This window comes from Juglans regia, chromosome 5 (assembly GCF_001411555.2).
Source record: "Juglans regia cultivar Chandler chromosome 5, Walnut 2.0, whole genome shotgun sequence".
In the NCBI taxonomy this organism is placed as follows: domain Eukaryota; kingdom Viridiplantae; phylum Streptophyta; class Magnoliopsida; order Fagales; family Juglandaceae; genus Juglans; species Juglans regia.
The window spans coordinates 18,094,602-18,109,428 of record NC_049905.1 but is presented as its reverse complement, the minus strand read 5'-3'; the positions used below and the strand labels follow the sequence as shown (position 1 = coordinate 18,109,428).

Sequence of the window (14,827 nt, the reverse complement as noted above, 5' to 3'; positions counted from 1 at the left end):
TTAGAAATTTATGGGCCCTTGGGCCAATAACAATATTCTCATGAAAAACTCTCTCGGACGTATCGGACGTAAAACCGTAAAACCCTAAGGAAGCCGGCGCCACCCTTACCGGCGAGTGACCTCTCACCGTCGTCACAGACAAAGCCGACGGGCCCCGACGACTTCCTTGAGGGCCGTCCGGCGTCAGTCTAGAGGAGAGAGAAAACAATACGAAGCCCGAAAACCCTAAGGAACTAGATCTGCAGCCACCCACCCTTTGTCGGCGAGACACACCGCATCGTCGGCACAGATAAAGCCGACGGACCTCGGCGACTTCGCTGAGGGCCGTCCGGCGTCTGTTCAACCTCTGGCTTCTTAGATATCGCTGTTTTGCCTCTCAAAGTACTTTGGCGATCCTCCCGAAGGCTCCATTGGTCGTGCCATTGACCCTGAAGGCTTCAACGAGTGCTTCGGCGTCTTCTGTGAGCATGATTTGCAGCTACAAACAACTTTGCAGTGCTTGCAGTGAGCACGACCTAGAGTCCACAACTTCGTAGTGCTTGCAGCTCCCAACGGATTTCTGATCTGGTTTATCTAAGATGATGAATGGTTGTTGAAGAAGGGGAGTGGGTCAGTATGGGTTCTTCTATAGAGTTGGCCATATAATCTAAATCCTTTACACTGGTAAAGGAGGGGAGCATATTGGCCATTACTGAAAGGAGTCGAAGGGTGATATCTAAGTTGGTTCTGGGTTCGACAACAGTGTAGTGGCTGGCCAAGGCCATAGAAGCGTGTACTAAGGATAAGAAACAAGATTTTTTCTCCACTGTCCAGGAAGGTCGACGTAGTTTTACAGCGCATCGCTGCTCGAATGCTCGCGGACGTTATATGGCGATGGATGAGTGTGGTGGGGGGAGGAGGAATTTTATTTTCATTCTTGAAGAGGGGGGCAGTGGTTGGAGAAGGATGGGGGAGGTGCTGCGTCATTTTTCCTTCAGTAAGAGAGAGAGTGACGGCTTGGAAGGACAAGGTGGTGTGGTAGGGAGGGAGAACTTGGAGAAAGACCCAAGTACATCCTCGGTGGCGAGGCAATCCTATGCGGTAGCTCTAAAGACGGGACATGCTTCGGGGGTTCAGAGTGTGGGGGTTTGCCAATCACACCTTAAGTCCAGCTTGTCGAGATGCACAATTCTCTAAAGGAGATGGAAACCCAACTTATCGAGTTGAAGACAACGATAACTTTCTTGTCTACGAAAATAGATCGGCTTTCAGCTGGAGGCAACAGGGTGGTAAGAAACTTGATAGGCCCGAATCCTTTAAACTCAGAAAAAGGAAAACGGAAGGTCAGATTCGGCCCTGTCCCTATAACCAGATCCAGGAGAGTATGGCGGGTCAAAAGGAAATCTGGATTTATTTGAAGTGGGGTCTACATCGGGTATTGGCGTAGAGACATCAGTAATGTAATGTCATTCGCCTCATGTAACATAGGATAGATCGATAGTCGGTATTACACCCTTGGTCCCTGAAGAAACTATGGCTCCCTCGTTAGAGTTGAAGGAAAAAGGTGTACTACCGAGGTCTGAAGGAAATGTAGGATCCTCTATCATCCCAGAGGTGAAGGGACTTGTTGTCATCCTAGAATCTCCAATGGGGACCCCAATACCATTGGAGAGAACCAATTGAGTTACTGGAGAACCAATGGGTTTGGCGTTGGTGCCTTGTGTAGAGGAATGTCTAGAGTCGGGAGTGCAGGTTGATGGGGATATTGTGGCTCCCCTGGTCTCTCTTCCTCCAATAGCGGATTGGATTCTGCCTAAAGTTAACGAGATTTAGCAGTTCGTGGGAATTTTACATGGAGGATGTGAAGACTAATTTAACGAACTAATTACTGCGATCGAGGCAAGCCGCACACTTGAAACCAAATCAAGCTTCAAGAAAAGCAGGGAGTTACATCGTCTCTTTTCGACAATCAACTACGACGCTAAGAGTGGTAGTTCAACTAGAGAGAAGTCTAAAGGGAGGGTATTGTGAAGACGGGAATCAAGGTGTTGGGGTTGGTGTTCGGGTAGAGTTTTAGTTGTACATGAAACAAGGATTGGGGTCGGGTTTGATGTACTTTGGGTTGGTTTTTTTATGGGCTTTTTGGGTCATTAGGGGCTTGTTGGGTCATTTTGGGCAATGTGTTTTCTTGTATACATTCAGTTTACTTGGTTTCTTCTTTTGCTATATACAATATTTTTACTTATAAAAAAAGAAGCAATATTCTCATTTCAGCCCTAATGAAATTGAGCCTGGTTTTACATGATCAATCATGGTTTGCAATTCATTCCAATAGAATATAATGGTTGCCTGAAGAGTTTAAGACCAGTACTTTCACTGGTGGAATAAAGGAGGAGATTAGGATTATTGTTATTATTTTTAGCACCCCCACCTTGATGGTAACTTTTCGTTTGGTTTGACTGTAGGAGAAGGATGCCTGAAGTCAATAACACCCAAAAAATAGACCCCAACCATTTTCCACCATCCTCCTATAACAACGTTTATTGATATCTTTGGCATTATTGGATTGTGAATATTTTTTATTGGCACCGGATGTTCGAAAACAAAGTCCTGACTAATCCCGGGAGTGCACCTTAGTAAGGAGTTTGCCGCAAGTGCACCTTGGGTAATTCAGGGGAAAATTCCTCTAATCCGATGCCCCTAGAAATTGTTTGCACCAAGGGTTCTAACTTTAGACTTGGAGAGGGTATACCACCAAGACCAACACTCTTACCACTTGAGTCAACCCCTAGGGGCTTGTTGGAATGTGAATTTTCCTGGCGGCTTAAATAAAGGTGTGCTTGAATATCAGCAATTTCCTGAAAAAAATAAAGCTTGATATCAGCAATGGGCACTGAGACTATTATGCTACCTTTGTTTTTTGCCCTGGTCCTTGGATCAAATGTCATCCCATAAGTTGGGAGGTTGAAGATCTCAGGTGTAATCTTGTAAAAAAGGTTTTTTTTGTGCAACTGCTTTGTATTAGGTTCCCTAAAAATTTGCTGTATCTTACATGTCACTTTTGTTTGTATTTAATATCAGTTATGGTTCACAGTATCATTTTGGTTGTTTGTGATAGTTTTTCTTGTATTGTTCTTGGCTTTTTGCTGCCTGTTTCTCGAAACTTTATAGGATTTTTTTCTTCTTTCAACAGGGCTTATCACCTTATGAGAAGAAAAAATATGTTTGGAAAATGCTCTACATTTACATGCTTGGTTATGATGTGGATTTTGGTCACATGGAAGCTGTTTCTCTAATATCTGCTCCAAAGTATCCCGAAAAGCAGGTAATTTCATCTTGTGTACTAATTTTTTCAATGACAGGAACTTGGATCAGTTCTTTACATGTTATTGGCTTGGTAAAGCCCTGGTTTCGAGCTTAACTACTGAAGACAAGAAATATTGAGATTTGGTATCATCTTGGTGTTTTTGTATTATTTAACTTGTGGTTCTCAAAAGACATCTTTCGCATCTATTACATGGTTTCATGTTTGATGTTAGTCATATATTGCCTTGTCCTCTATGTTTAGAAATAACTTTACTCTCAGCTGTATTTCTGATTTTTATTGGACTAAAAATGGCTGCAGGTTGGGTACATTGTGACATCAAGTTTACTAAATGAGAACCATGATTTTTTGAGACTGGCAATAAACACTGTGCGCAATGATATTATTGGTCGCAATGAAACTTTCCAGTGTTTGGCATTGACCATGGTATGGCAATAGGATAACTTTTTAAATTTTAAGAGCTCACTATTTATCTTTTTGCTTCAAACTACATTTGATTATGCTTATCTGTTCTCTTTTTACCTGTCAAAAGGACCATGCATTTACTTTATCAAGGTGCTTATGGAATATCCTCCAGTGTAGCACATTTCTTGATGCATATTTCAATAATTTACTTATCATGATGGCAAATATGGCCTGTACCATCAGTAGCTGACGGACTGTTATGTTTGATGCTTTATACTCAAGGATACTCTTTTTCATTTTGTATAATGATTATTCTTAACTTATTCCAAAACATCTGGTGTTTAATTTGTATATTTAATATTTATTAGGATGAGACAGTTTTGTTAAAGCATGTGCTGTAATAAGTGTATTATGAAGGGTTGAGACATCGATGGAAAAATAGTGTTTTACTTTATTTGTTTAAGAAGCCAAGGATCTTCTATTTAGGAACAAGTCCATTTGAACAATGGCATTGGGATATGTGGTGTATGACTTTATGTTTATCAGGACAAGATGGACTCTCTTCTGATGTTTCATTCATGGATATTTATTATGAATAAAAAGCTGAGCATTTTCTAGTGTTTTTAACCATCCGAGACTTGAACTTGTTGGAAGTTACTAATTATTTATCACAGAGAAACAGTCGAGATCATGATGTGATCTCCTGCACAGTTTGATGTTCAGATTCTGCAACTACATCTTGTCAAATTCCTGACAGCTTGTGGAATTTCAATTTGACAGCTTGTGGAATTTCAATTTTGGAAAATCCTTCTCAAGGAAAAAGGCTAAAGAATTTCCCATGCAACTGGGCAATTTGTTTCAACTGAATAAAGCCCAATTTGGACATGTTGGATTTGGTTAATCTCATATGTATATTTTTCCCTTTACATTCTAGGCCTTATGTGCCTAAGCATTCCATCAAGAATGGCTAGGTTCATAGAATCATAGAAGGTTTTCTTTATGGCTTTCCACTGGCTAAAGTTGAAAAAAAAATATCAATAACATTTTCAATTACCTCTAAAAAAGAAAAAGAAAAAAATTCAAGCAAGCTGCATCTCCTGGTTTATGATAGCCTGCAAGGAAAAATAGAGCTGTACCACCAAGCCCTCCCCTTCATTACACATCCTTTCTGTTCTCTTGTGGATATTTGGCCACTTTAATGTAATCATATCTTCTCAACATACTTTATATGATGGTACACTGTAACACTGCTTCCATTTTCCTGGAAGGTGGTTTAACTCTCGATAGACAATGCAAATTCTTTAGTTACTGTTTTAGTGTAATGAAGGGAAGGACTTGGTACTATGCTTTGCAAACATGCAGAACTTGAATCATTATATTTCAGAATTTTACTATTATTTTATGATCTATCTGAAATTATCTGATCTACTTTCTTTGGTATTTTCACTAATGAATTAACTCTGCAAAGCGATTGTGTATTATTTTTTAACTATTGCATGTGAGAGAATGTAAAATGTTTTCTGACTTGTCCCTGCCACAGTGTCTTCTTTTCTTAACTATCATATCATACTCTTGTTTTGCATTAACAGCTATTGCTCCGTCATGACCTCACCTCATTTCTTAAACTCTGTAGGTTGGCAACATTGGTGGTAGAGATTTTTCGGAGTCGTTAGCGCCTGATGTTCAAAAGTTACTTGTAAGAGAACACAAATTTTTTTATTAATCAGTAATTATAGAAATTGATGGATTTAATGAAGTCTTTTGATTTAGATCTCTAGCAGCTGCAGACCGCTTGTGAGGAAGAAAGCTGCACTTTGTCTGCTGCGCTTGTTTAGGAAAAATCCTGATGTTGTCAATGTAGATGGCTGGTATGTTTGAATGTTCCTTTTCTGGCAAAAGGCTGCTTTAATGGAATATAGTTACTTGTGGTTATTTATAGTTCCTTTTACTTGTCTTAGGGCGGATCGGATGGCACAGCTATTAGATGAACGTGATCTTGGTGTCCTGACATCATCTATGAGCCTTCTGGTTTCCCTAGTATCAAACAACCATGAAGCATATTGGAGTTGTCTTCCAAAATGCGTTAAAACATTAGAGAGGCTTGCCAGGAACCAGGATATTCCCCAAGAGTACACTTACTATGGTATCCCATCTCCCTGGCTTCAGGTTTGTGTTGGCTTTTTCCTCAACTTCTTTTTATGTAATGGATGTAAATTAATGCATGGTTGCGCAAAAATATCTGATTGCTGTTTCCCGAGACTGGACTCTTAGCTATAGAATAAACTGGAAACTGATAAAATCCTGAAACTGGTTGCAGTTTAATCAGATTGGTCATCCCTTGTACTCTGACTAATCAATAAAGACAAAGAAGAATAGAAATATAAGAAATATCTATGTACATAATCACATCCTTGGTTGTCCAAGAGAATCTGAAGTGACCTGTTGATATGCTAGTACTTACATATTTATGAATGAATTGATGTGTTTCTGTAGATATGTGTTATCTAACATCCAAACGCACCCATATTGTTCTGGCATTAGATATCGTTTGAATTATAGCTGGAGAAGCAATAGTTTGAGGTAGAAATTAGCAATTTTTTCAAGACGCCACATAATATCCATGCAGTTTAAAGTAGCTTACTCTAAATTGACTATCTGTTGATAATCTTGTATGCGTTTTGCATTTAATCCAGTAAGGCTATTAGTTTAACTCTTAGGGGTTGGCTCAAGTGGTAAAGGCCATGGTCTTGGTGGTATGCTCCCTCCAAGGTCCAAGGTTCGAATCCCATTGGGTGCAAATAATCTCTAGAGGCCATCGGACTGGGGGATTTTTCCCTTGAATTATCCGAGGTGCGTTTGTGGGAAACTTCTTACTGAGGAGGGCTTGTGCTCCTCCGGGATTAGTCAGGACACTGTTCCCGGACATCCGGTGCTAATAAAAAAAAAAAAAAACTATTAGTTCTTCTTTTCTAGTGTCATCTGTTGTGATTCCACTGAGGACTTCTTTCGTCTGACTGAGTCGTGTGGAATTCCAAAAGGAAGATAACTCTCTTTTGCCTTTTTTCCATTATTAACTTTGAATGCTGTTGGCCATTTCTATCTATGGTTATGTGGCATCTTACCCATGGATCAATAAAATATACAATGCGATCAGCTAAAAGGTGAATTAGATATTGCTCTAAAATTTTTTATAAGTAATGGAATATTGTTAGGATGCGCAAAGGGGTGCAACCCTATTACACAGGAGGTATGTAAAAAGATACCCCCAACTAGTAAGAGGATGGAAAAGAGCAAAAAATATTTTTGCTAACTTCTGGGAATGTTAAAATTATCTGTTCTGCACTGAGAAAAAAATTTCTATTCTGTGACATTAATTGTTTACCATCTGTGGCATACTGACTAGAGAAAGGGTGGCAAGTAGTCTGGTTTCAGATTTTTTTGTTAATAGTAGGTTTTTATGATATTTTATTTGTGGGATTTAGAGGGCCAAAGATATCTTCATCTTGGTGCTTCCCATGCTTAGCTTCTTAAGCATACAGAATATGTTTCCTGGTTTGCCTGGATAATCTACTGGAGCCCAGAGATATCATCCAACTTTGCCGGTGCCCTGAGAGTGATGACACTGGGGTGTTTTGCCTTAGCAATTGGCACTTATAACATTATCTCTCCTATACATGCCAACAGTATTTTGTTTTAGAATGAAAGATGGCATATAATGTTTCAACTTTGCTTTGAAAGGATGGTATTCAACTATTAAACGTAAGGTGGAATACGTGGTTCAGTCTTTACCTTCCCCCTAGATTGGCTTTTTGAATAGAATTTAAGTTCTATCTGGTTCAGGCGTAAAACAATGGTTTTACACCCTTGAATGACAATCTAACACATCATCATTCTATGATTTTTGGAAAATAAATGACAGCACCCGATTGTTTCTAAAGTCACGCTCTCCCCCACCTTACTCTTTGTAAGCTATCTTTGCTTTTCCACCACTTTCTTTTCACTTTTCTTTCATTTTCCTTTAATGAATATCAACTGCTCCTACCCCTGCCTATGATCGACAAAACTGGTCATACACGGTGTTCATGACCTCACCTTCGACCACTGGCATTCGATTCGCATAAAAGGTTTATTACTCTGCCACCTTAGTTCCATAACTCTACTAAGTTTGTTGCCTCCAATGGGTCCTGTTTTGTGGTTGTTCAAGAGTGCTGTCAAAGAATTGCAGAATGGTATGTGGATTTTGAGAGTTTGTTTGGTTTTTAATGCAAGGAGACTTAATGAAAAAAAAAGTTTGGGGTTTGGGAGAAATGTAAAGAAAACAAAAAATATGAAAACATATACTGCTAGGTAAAAAAATGTCAAATTTACATAAATCTTTGGAAGTACCTGTTTGGTCGTTGAGAAAGTGGAGGAGAAATGAGGAAAATAAGATTATGGTTGCTGGGATATCTGAGGTTTCGATTTGCAAGCAATGAAAATGGATGCTTATTTGCTTAAGTTGGTAGAGTATTATAAATGAAATTACTATTTACTCAGTTCCGTAAAGGATTTTAGTTTTATCAGATCATTTGGAATGATATCCATAATATGAATTTTAGACAATCTGTGGTGTGCTGTTGATGAAAAAACTGGGGAGAAAGAAATGAGAAAACAAAGATGTAAAAGCATGAAGAAGATGACATGCAAGTTATCAAGTGACGAGTTTTCTTCTCTAACACACTACTCCATTGGTCGATTGTAATAGATTCCAATGGTTTGAATATTCATGAATTCCATGTATCCTTAGTCAATCATGCCTAGGTGTTGCTCTTGTATATGTCATGTGTACTTGGGCTATGCCTATTACTCGTCAATAAAATCTTTATTTACTTTTAAAAAAAAAGTTATCAAGTGATGCCCTGTTTTTCAGAAACCAATGAATCACTGACTTGTCAACTTCTCATTAGTGGGTGTAAAGCTTTACACCACATCCGGATCAAAGGGATTCCCTTCTGAATATGCCTTCAAATTCAAAATCTATGGAGTGACATGGAATTAAGTCTGTGTCAAGTGTGACGTAGGACAGATTGAGAAATCTGCTCATGGATGCTTAGGATGCACATTGGGTTCAAAGGTTGTGGTGTTAGGGTTTGAGTTGTATGTAGGGCTTGCGGTTTGAATTATGTTGAACAGGTGGGATTTTAGTGGCCCAATGGGCTTGTTTAAGCAAAAAGGTTGTAGAAACTACTCTGGCAGCAGCAAACTATGGTATTTCTAAGGCTGTTTATTGGATTTATTTGGTAGGTTATGGTCTGAAAGTTTTAGGGCTTGAAGGTTCAAAATACCTAGGAAAAAGGTTGAGGGTTTAAGATCAAAGAAATCCAAGAAGAGGAATCATCTTGAAAGCTTTGGAACGTGAAGCGAATGGTGAGGTGAAAGTGGCCAAGAGAGAGAAGAATACCAGGGCTTTGGAAAACGAAATCACACAAGGGCACACACATGCCTTCTATAAAGCAAAATATTCAAATTCTCAAATCAAATCTCAAATTGTTTTGAGTACAATGCCAAATATATTTGAGATTCTTTACCATAGACTTTCCCTAATAGGACTAAGAGCATTCACATCAAATTAGCTAAAAAATTGGCCAAATTGGCTAATGATGGTTACTGTTTTGATTTTAGCTAACCTATATACCTTATTCTTCACACTAGAGTAGCTTCTTTTTGCATTATACTATTAAAATACTATTTTTTTTTTTTTATCTTTGCCTATGGGTGTCAAGAGCAAGCCTAGAACCAGAGTTCTTCAACCCTTTTACCATCCACTTCTTGCTCCAGGAAAATAAAAAATGAAGAAGAATTCAACAATTGAAAAAGAAGCAGCTATCTGCTGCAATTATTTTGTTGCAACAATGGAGACAAGAGACGGATGGGAAAAAAAGAAAGGAGATGAAGATGGGGGCTCTCCGTCTATGTGGTGCGGGTGAAACAAAGAAGAGAAAAAGGGAGAGAAAACACTGGAGATGAAATGGTTGAGAAAAAAAAGGAAGAAAAAAATGAAGACGATGTCATGGTGGGTGGTGCGGCAAGGGAGCTTTGTTGGTGAAGGGAGGGCATGGAATGAGCCCACTTGAAGAGAGAGAGAGAGTGTGTGTGTGTGTGTTGCCGTTTGGAGAGAAATAAGATTAAAAAAATGATGCATAGGGCTATAGTTGATCAACAAATATGTTGAGTTACTGTAGCTGATAGTCAAAATATTTTGCTGATGGCTAATCCAATGCAGATGATTTTTACCTCAAATTAGCTAAATTTTTCCTTGCAAGGAAAAATGGCTAAGCCGATGAGAATGCTCTAAATGCCTAATTTGATTAATAAAATAAATCTAAGGCACTACATAAAAGTCTAGTGACTATCAGACTCACATGCTAATAAAATATAGTCCAATTTGCAAAAATAACATAAATTACTAAAATACATTTTTTTATAAGTAAACAATTTTATTGAATAATGATAGGCATAACTCGAGATGATATACAAAGGTACACCCTATCTATGTTGAAGCAATGTAGACAAGAAAGTCATGAAAGTCGAGGCCATTAAAGTTTACAGCTATGGCCCATGTACATAGAGATCTAGTAAACAAAGCTCTTAATTCCTCTATTGTGCGCTCCTTGTGTTCGAACGTCAGTTCATTGCGCTCCTGCCATAGACACCACAAAATACATATCGGGACCATCTTCCACACAACTTTGATTTGTTGAATGCCTCTCAAATTTGTCTAGCTTGCCAATTGTGTAACCACTGTAGCGGGCATACCCAAGCTCCTCTAATCTGCTGAACACTTCATTCCATAACACTCTAACAGTCACAGTGTAGTAATAGATGATCCATTGTCTCTCTAACTTTCTTACATATGCTGCAGCACCCATCCACTATAATCACCCTGCGTTTCTTCAAGTTATCTGTTGTCAGGATCTTATCCAGGGAAGCTGTCCACGTGAAAAATGGCGCTTTAAGAGGCTACTTATGTTGCCAAATCCTTCTCCATGTAAAATGATTATTCGGCGAGTGTGAGGGACTTATAGAAAGAGCAAACCAAGAACTTACCTTTACCTATAGGTATTCACCGCAACACATTAGCTAGCTGGTTGCTCGGTTTTATGGAATATACTATATAGTAGGCTAAAAAAATCCTCAAAGCTGCCCACTTCTCAATCTTGGGCCACCCTATTGAAATTGATGTTCCATTGGACTTGTTCCCCCGATATCACCATGAGATTAGCCACTGGAGCTTCTTTTTCACATGCCACTCGGAACACAGTAGGAAGTAATTCCTTTAGAGCACTATTTCAACACCATATGTCACTCCAGAATTTAATCCTAGTGCCCTCGCCCAGAATGAATCTTGTATGTCAAGTAAAGACCCCCCATCCTCGTCTAATGTGATTCCAAACTCCCACTCCATGGGCCCCACCCACCTCTCTAGTACACCCCCCCCCCCCCCCAAAAAAAAAAAAAAAAAAAAAACCCTCTGTATTTGTACTCAATCACCAACTTCTATAGTGCTTCTGGTTCCATATTATATCTCCACAACTATTTTTCAAGTAACGCCCAATTAAAAACTCATATTTTTAATACCCAACCCACCAAAGGAGATTGGGGAGCATACGTTGTCCCAACTGATTAGATGGAATTTGAATTTATCTCTCACTCCACTCCACTCCACAAGAAATCATGCTAAAGTTTTTCAATCTGGGACGCCACACTTGTAGGAAAAAGGAATAGAGACAGGAAGTAGGTAGATAAATTAGACAGCGTACTCTTAATTAAGGTAATCCTGCCACCCTTCGACAGATACAATCTCTTTCAGCTTGCCAATCTTCGCTCCATCTCTTCGATCACCGTGTCCCATATTGGAATAGCTCTTGAGGCAGCCCCCAACGGGAGGCCAAGGTATTCCATGGAGACAACCTTACTACATTCCAACGTGCTAGCCAACTACCTTCTGTTGTTAACACTTCCAACAGACATCATTTCTGATTTGTCAAAATTCACTTTCAAATTGGACGCTGCTTCAAAACAGAGTAGGAGAGCCTTCAATGCCCGAACTTGGTTTTGGTCTACCTCGCAAAAGATTAGTGTATCATTTGCGAACAACAAATGAGAAATGTTAATAGTACCCCTATTGGGGCCACCAATTGGGAATCCCGCCATAAGCCATTAATAACCTGTGCTGAAATAATTTTGCTAAGCGCCTCCATGACAAGGTCAAAGAGAAGAGGATACAATGGGTCCTCTTGTCTTATAAGCCTTGAGTGTTGCTAAAAAAACCAACTGAACTGCCGTTTATCAAAACCGAAAATTTCACTGTTGATATACACCATCTGATCCACGATCGCCATCTCTCCCCAAATCCGCACCTCCCAAGTAGGTATAGTAAGAAGTCCCAGTTAACATTTTCATAAGCCTTCTCTATATCCAACTTGCAAAGGATCCCTATAGTGCCAGCTTTTAGTCTACTGTCCAGGCATTCATTGATGATAAGAACTGCATCTAGGATTTGTCTACCCCTTACAAATGCATTTTGGGGTTTTGTAACAATCTTCCCCAAAACCTCCCCTAGGTGATTTGCAAGCACCTTGGAGATTTAGACCCACAAACTTAAATAAATTCTGAATTTAGACTAAATAAGATACCAAGACCTTAACATCTCCCGCATGCACTTCCTTTTTGACTAAAAGGTATTCTCAGATGCCATGTGATACATAGCTTTAGCCTTTGGCTTCCAAAGAGGACGATTGCTCTATCCAAGTATGTATGTGTCAACATCTCAAATGTTTGTCCTGTTTCAGTATACTTGTAAGTCACGAGAATGCTAACTTCCCCATATTTTTTAATCAGAATGCACGAGTTACATCTAGGATTGTCTTCTTTTGGGAAGAATGATGTTTGGAAATTCTCAACCTCCTCTTAGAACTGAAGTATTGTTGACTGATCTGGGCTTTGCAATGGCCTGGAGTAGACAGATTGGCTATTTTTTAATTGTGCTTTGACTTGAAGGGTTTAGTCCTTGTTCTTGTGCTTGTTTGGGATTTCTTAGGTCTACCCATATTTTCTTTATCTGCTTTTGGATGTATGGTATCGAGCAATGGGATTATTTTTATGACAGATTCTGGGGATCTATTATTTTTGCGGTTTTGTTGCTCATTTAGAAAGAGGAGAGTAGAAGATTTGTTGTTGTTGAAGTTAGCTTGTGGGTATGGAGGGAAGAATTATGAACCAGTAGGTCCTTGATGTTTGATCATTAGAGATCATCATGTATCAGATATAGATGAACCTTCTTCTTCTATTTTTGCTGAACTTTATTTTACCTATGGGAAAATTGTTTATTTGCTTATTTATTTTTGAGCTACTACCTTGGTATATTAACCATAGTGAAAAGAAAATCAATTGCTTATCCTCACATTCATATGATTAATGTAATAATGGTAGAGTAAGGGGTGGCCCCAAAGCCATTTGCAGAATACATGGGACCTTGCCTGAGAGGATTCTTCCTCCAACCTGTACACAAGCCAAGGCTTCTCTAAGTAACCCTTTTTTCTTTTTGATAGGTAACAAAAAGTTAAGCAAAGAAGGCCTCAGAGATAATATTAGATTGATCTCTAACCCTTTTTTCTAAAATGATTTTTTGATTAAATGTCTACATTTACACGAAAATCCCTCATTTTATTAACTTAGAATGGAAATGTACATGTATGATATGAAATTATGTTACTTTTTATTTTATTGGCACTGGGTGTCTAGGAACAGCGTCCCAACTAATCCGGGGGTGCACAAGCCCTCGGCAAGGAGTTTCCCTCAAGTACATCTCGGGCAATTCAAGAGGAAAATCCTCCAGTCCGATGGCTCCTAGAGATTGTTTGCATCCAAGGCCTTTACCACTTGAACCAACCCCTAGGGGTCTAAAATTATGTTACTTTACATACGTTTAGACAATTTCCATTTTAAAGAAACAATCCATTGTGACTCGACTATTGGGTGACTTGTAATAGGTTGATGTATTCACAAGTTGGTGACTTGTAGTAGGTTTATGTGTTAACAAGTTAATATTAATGCTTCTTAGCACTTGGTTAATTCAGGTTAAGACAATGAGGGCTCTTCAGTATTTTCCAACCATTGAAGATCCAAACACCAGAAGATCGTTGTTTGAGGTTCTGCTTTTCTCAAGTGATTTTTTTTTCCTTGTTACATTCTGTTTATATTGACCTTGAGTTGGTAATTTCAGGTCTTACAACGGATATTAATGGGGACTGATGTTGTTAAAAATGTAAATAAGAACAATGCATCACATGCTGTTCTGTTTGAGGCTCTTGCTCTAGTAAGTTTACAGCCCAAATAAATTTAGTTCATTGCATTTTATTTTAAAATGGCTGATTGATTATTTAGTGACTTTTGCACATTCATGGTTCGTACATGCATACAAACAAATTACTTTTGTGCATGTGTATACGTGCACAAGTGTGTTTATGTGGAGACGATGTTGCCGTTATGAAAACTTGCTGGAACTTGTAAAAAGAATGAAAGCTTGAGTCCAGTATTTTTAATGGTTTCCACGGAAACAAATTTTATGCGTTTCTTGGGAAAAAAGATTTGAGTTCTGTTTGTTGAAATGTTCACTATCCTGAACCGCGTAGGCATACATGCATGGGTATACACATATGGATGTACCCACTTACAAGCATAACTATGCGAACTGCAAAGTCATGCTTTCGAGGATAAGTGAAATCATGCAAATGCACGACCCCTCTCTCTGTGTTCTTTCTTCGTCACGTATTAATACTGATGCTTGCTGTCCACATGCATTTGCCCAAAAAGGGGAAAAAGATGCATAAGGATACTGAAGGAGTGAAGCTTTCGAATATATTTTTAAAAATGATAAATTTACAGCTCTTTTACAACTCTTCAAATAAAGGGTAGTTGTGTAAAATTGAAATTATTTTTAACAAAGTGGCATAATTACATTGGTTAGTTGTAAAATTGTTGTAAAAGAGTTGCAAGTGTATCATTATCACATTAACCTCTGTAAATTTTGTTTGTGGGGTTGACTGAGGTTGTTAGGGCATGTTTGGACACTTGGAG

General features: G+C 38.7%; 1 protein-coding gene across 1 annotated transcript in view; it reads left to right on the top strand.

Annotated features, from left to right (window-relative positions):
• LOC108985439 (AP-2 complex subunit alpha-1-like) overlaps positions 1 to 14,827 on the top strand; it is a 35,684-nt gene that overhangs the window by 5,008 nt on the left and 15,849 nt on the right. Inside the window, exons 2-8 of the mRNA XM_018957727.2 lie at positions 3,173 to 3,304; positions 3,605 to 3,730; positions 5,343 to 5,405; positions 5,480 to 5,577; positions 5,668 to 5,875; positions 13,828 to 13,899; positions 13,974 to 14,066. Of these exons, the coding sequence (XP_018813272.1) occupies positions 3,173 to 3,304; positions 3,605 to 3,730; positions 5,343 to 5,405; positions 5,480 to 5,577; positions 5,668 to 5,875; positions 13,828 to 13,899; positions 13,974 to 14,066 (792 nt within the window). The remainder of the gene's footprint in view (positions 1 to 3,172; positions 3,305 to 3,604; positions 3,731 to 5,342; positions 5,406 to 5,479; positions 5,578 to 5,667; positions 5,876 to 13,827; positions 13,900 to 13,973; positions 14,067 to 14,827) is intronic.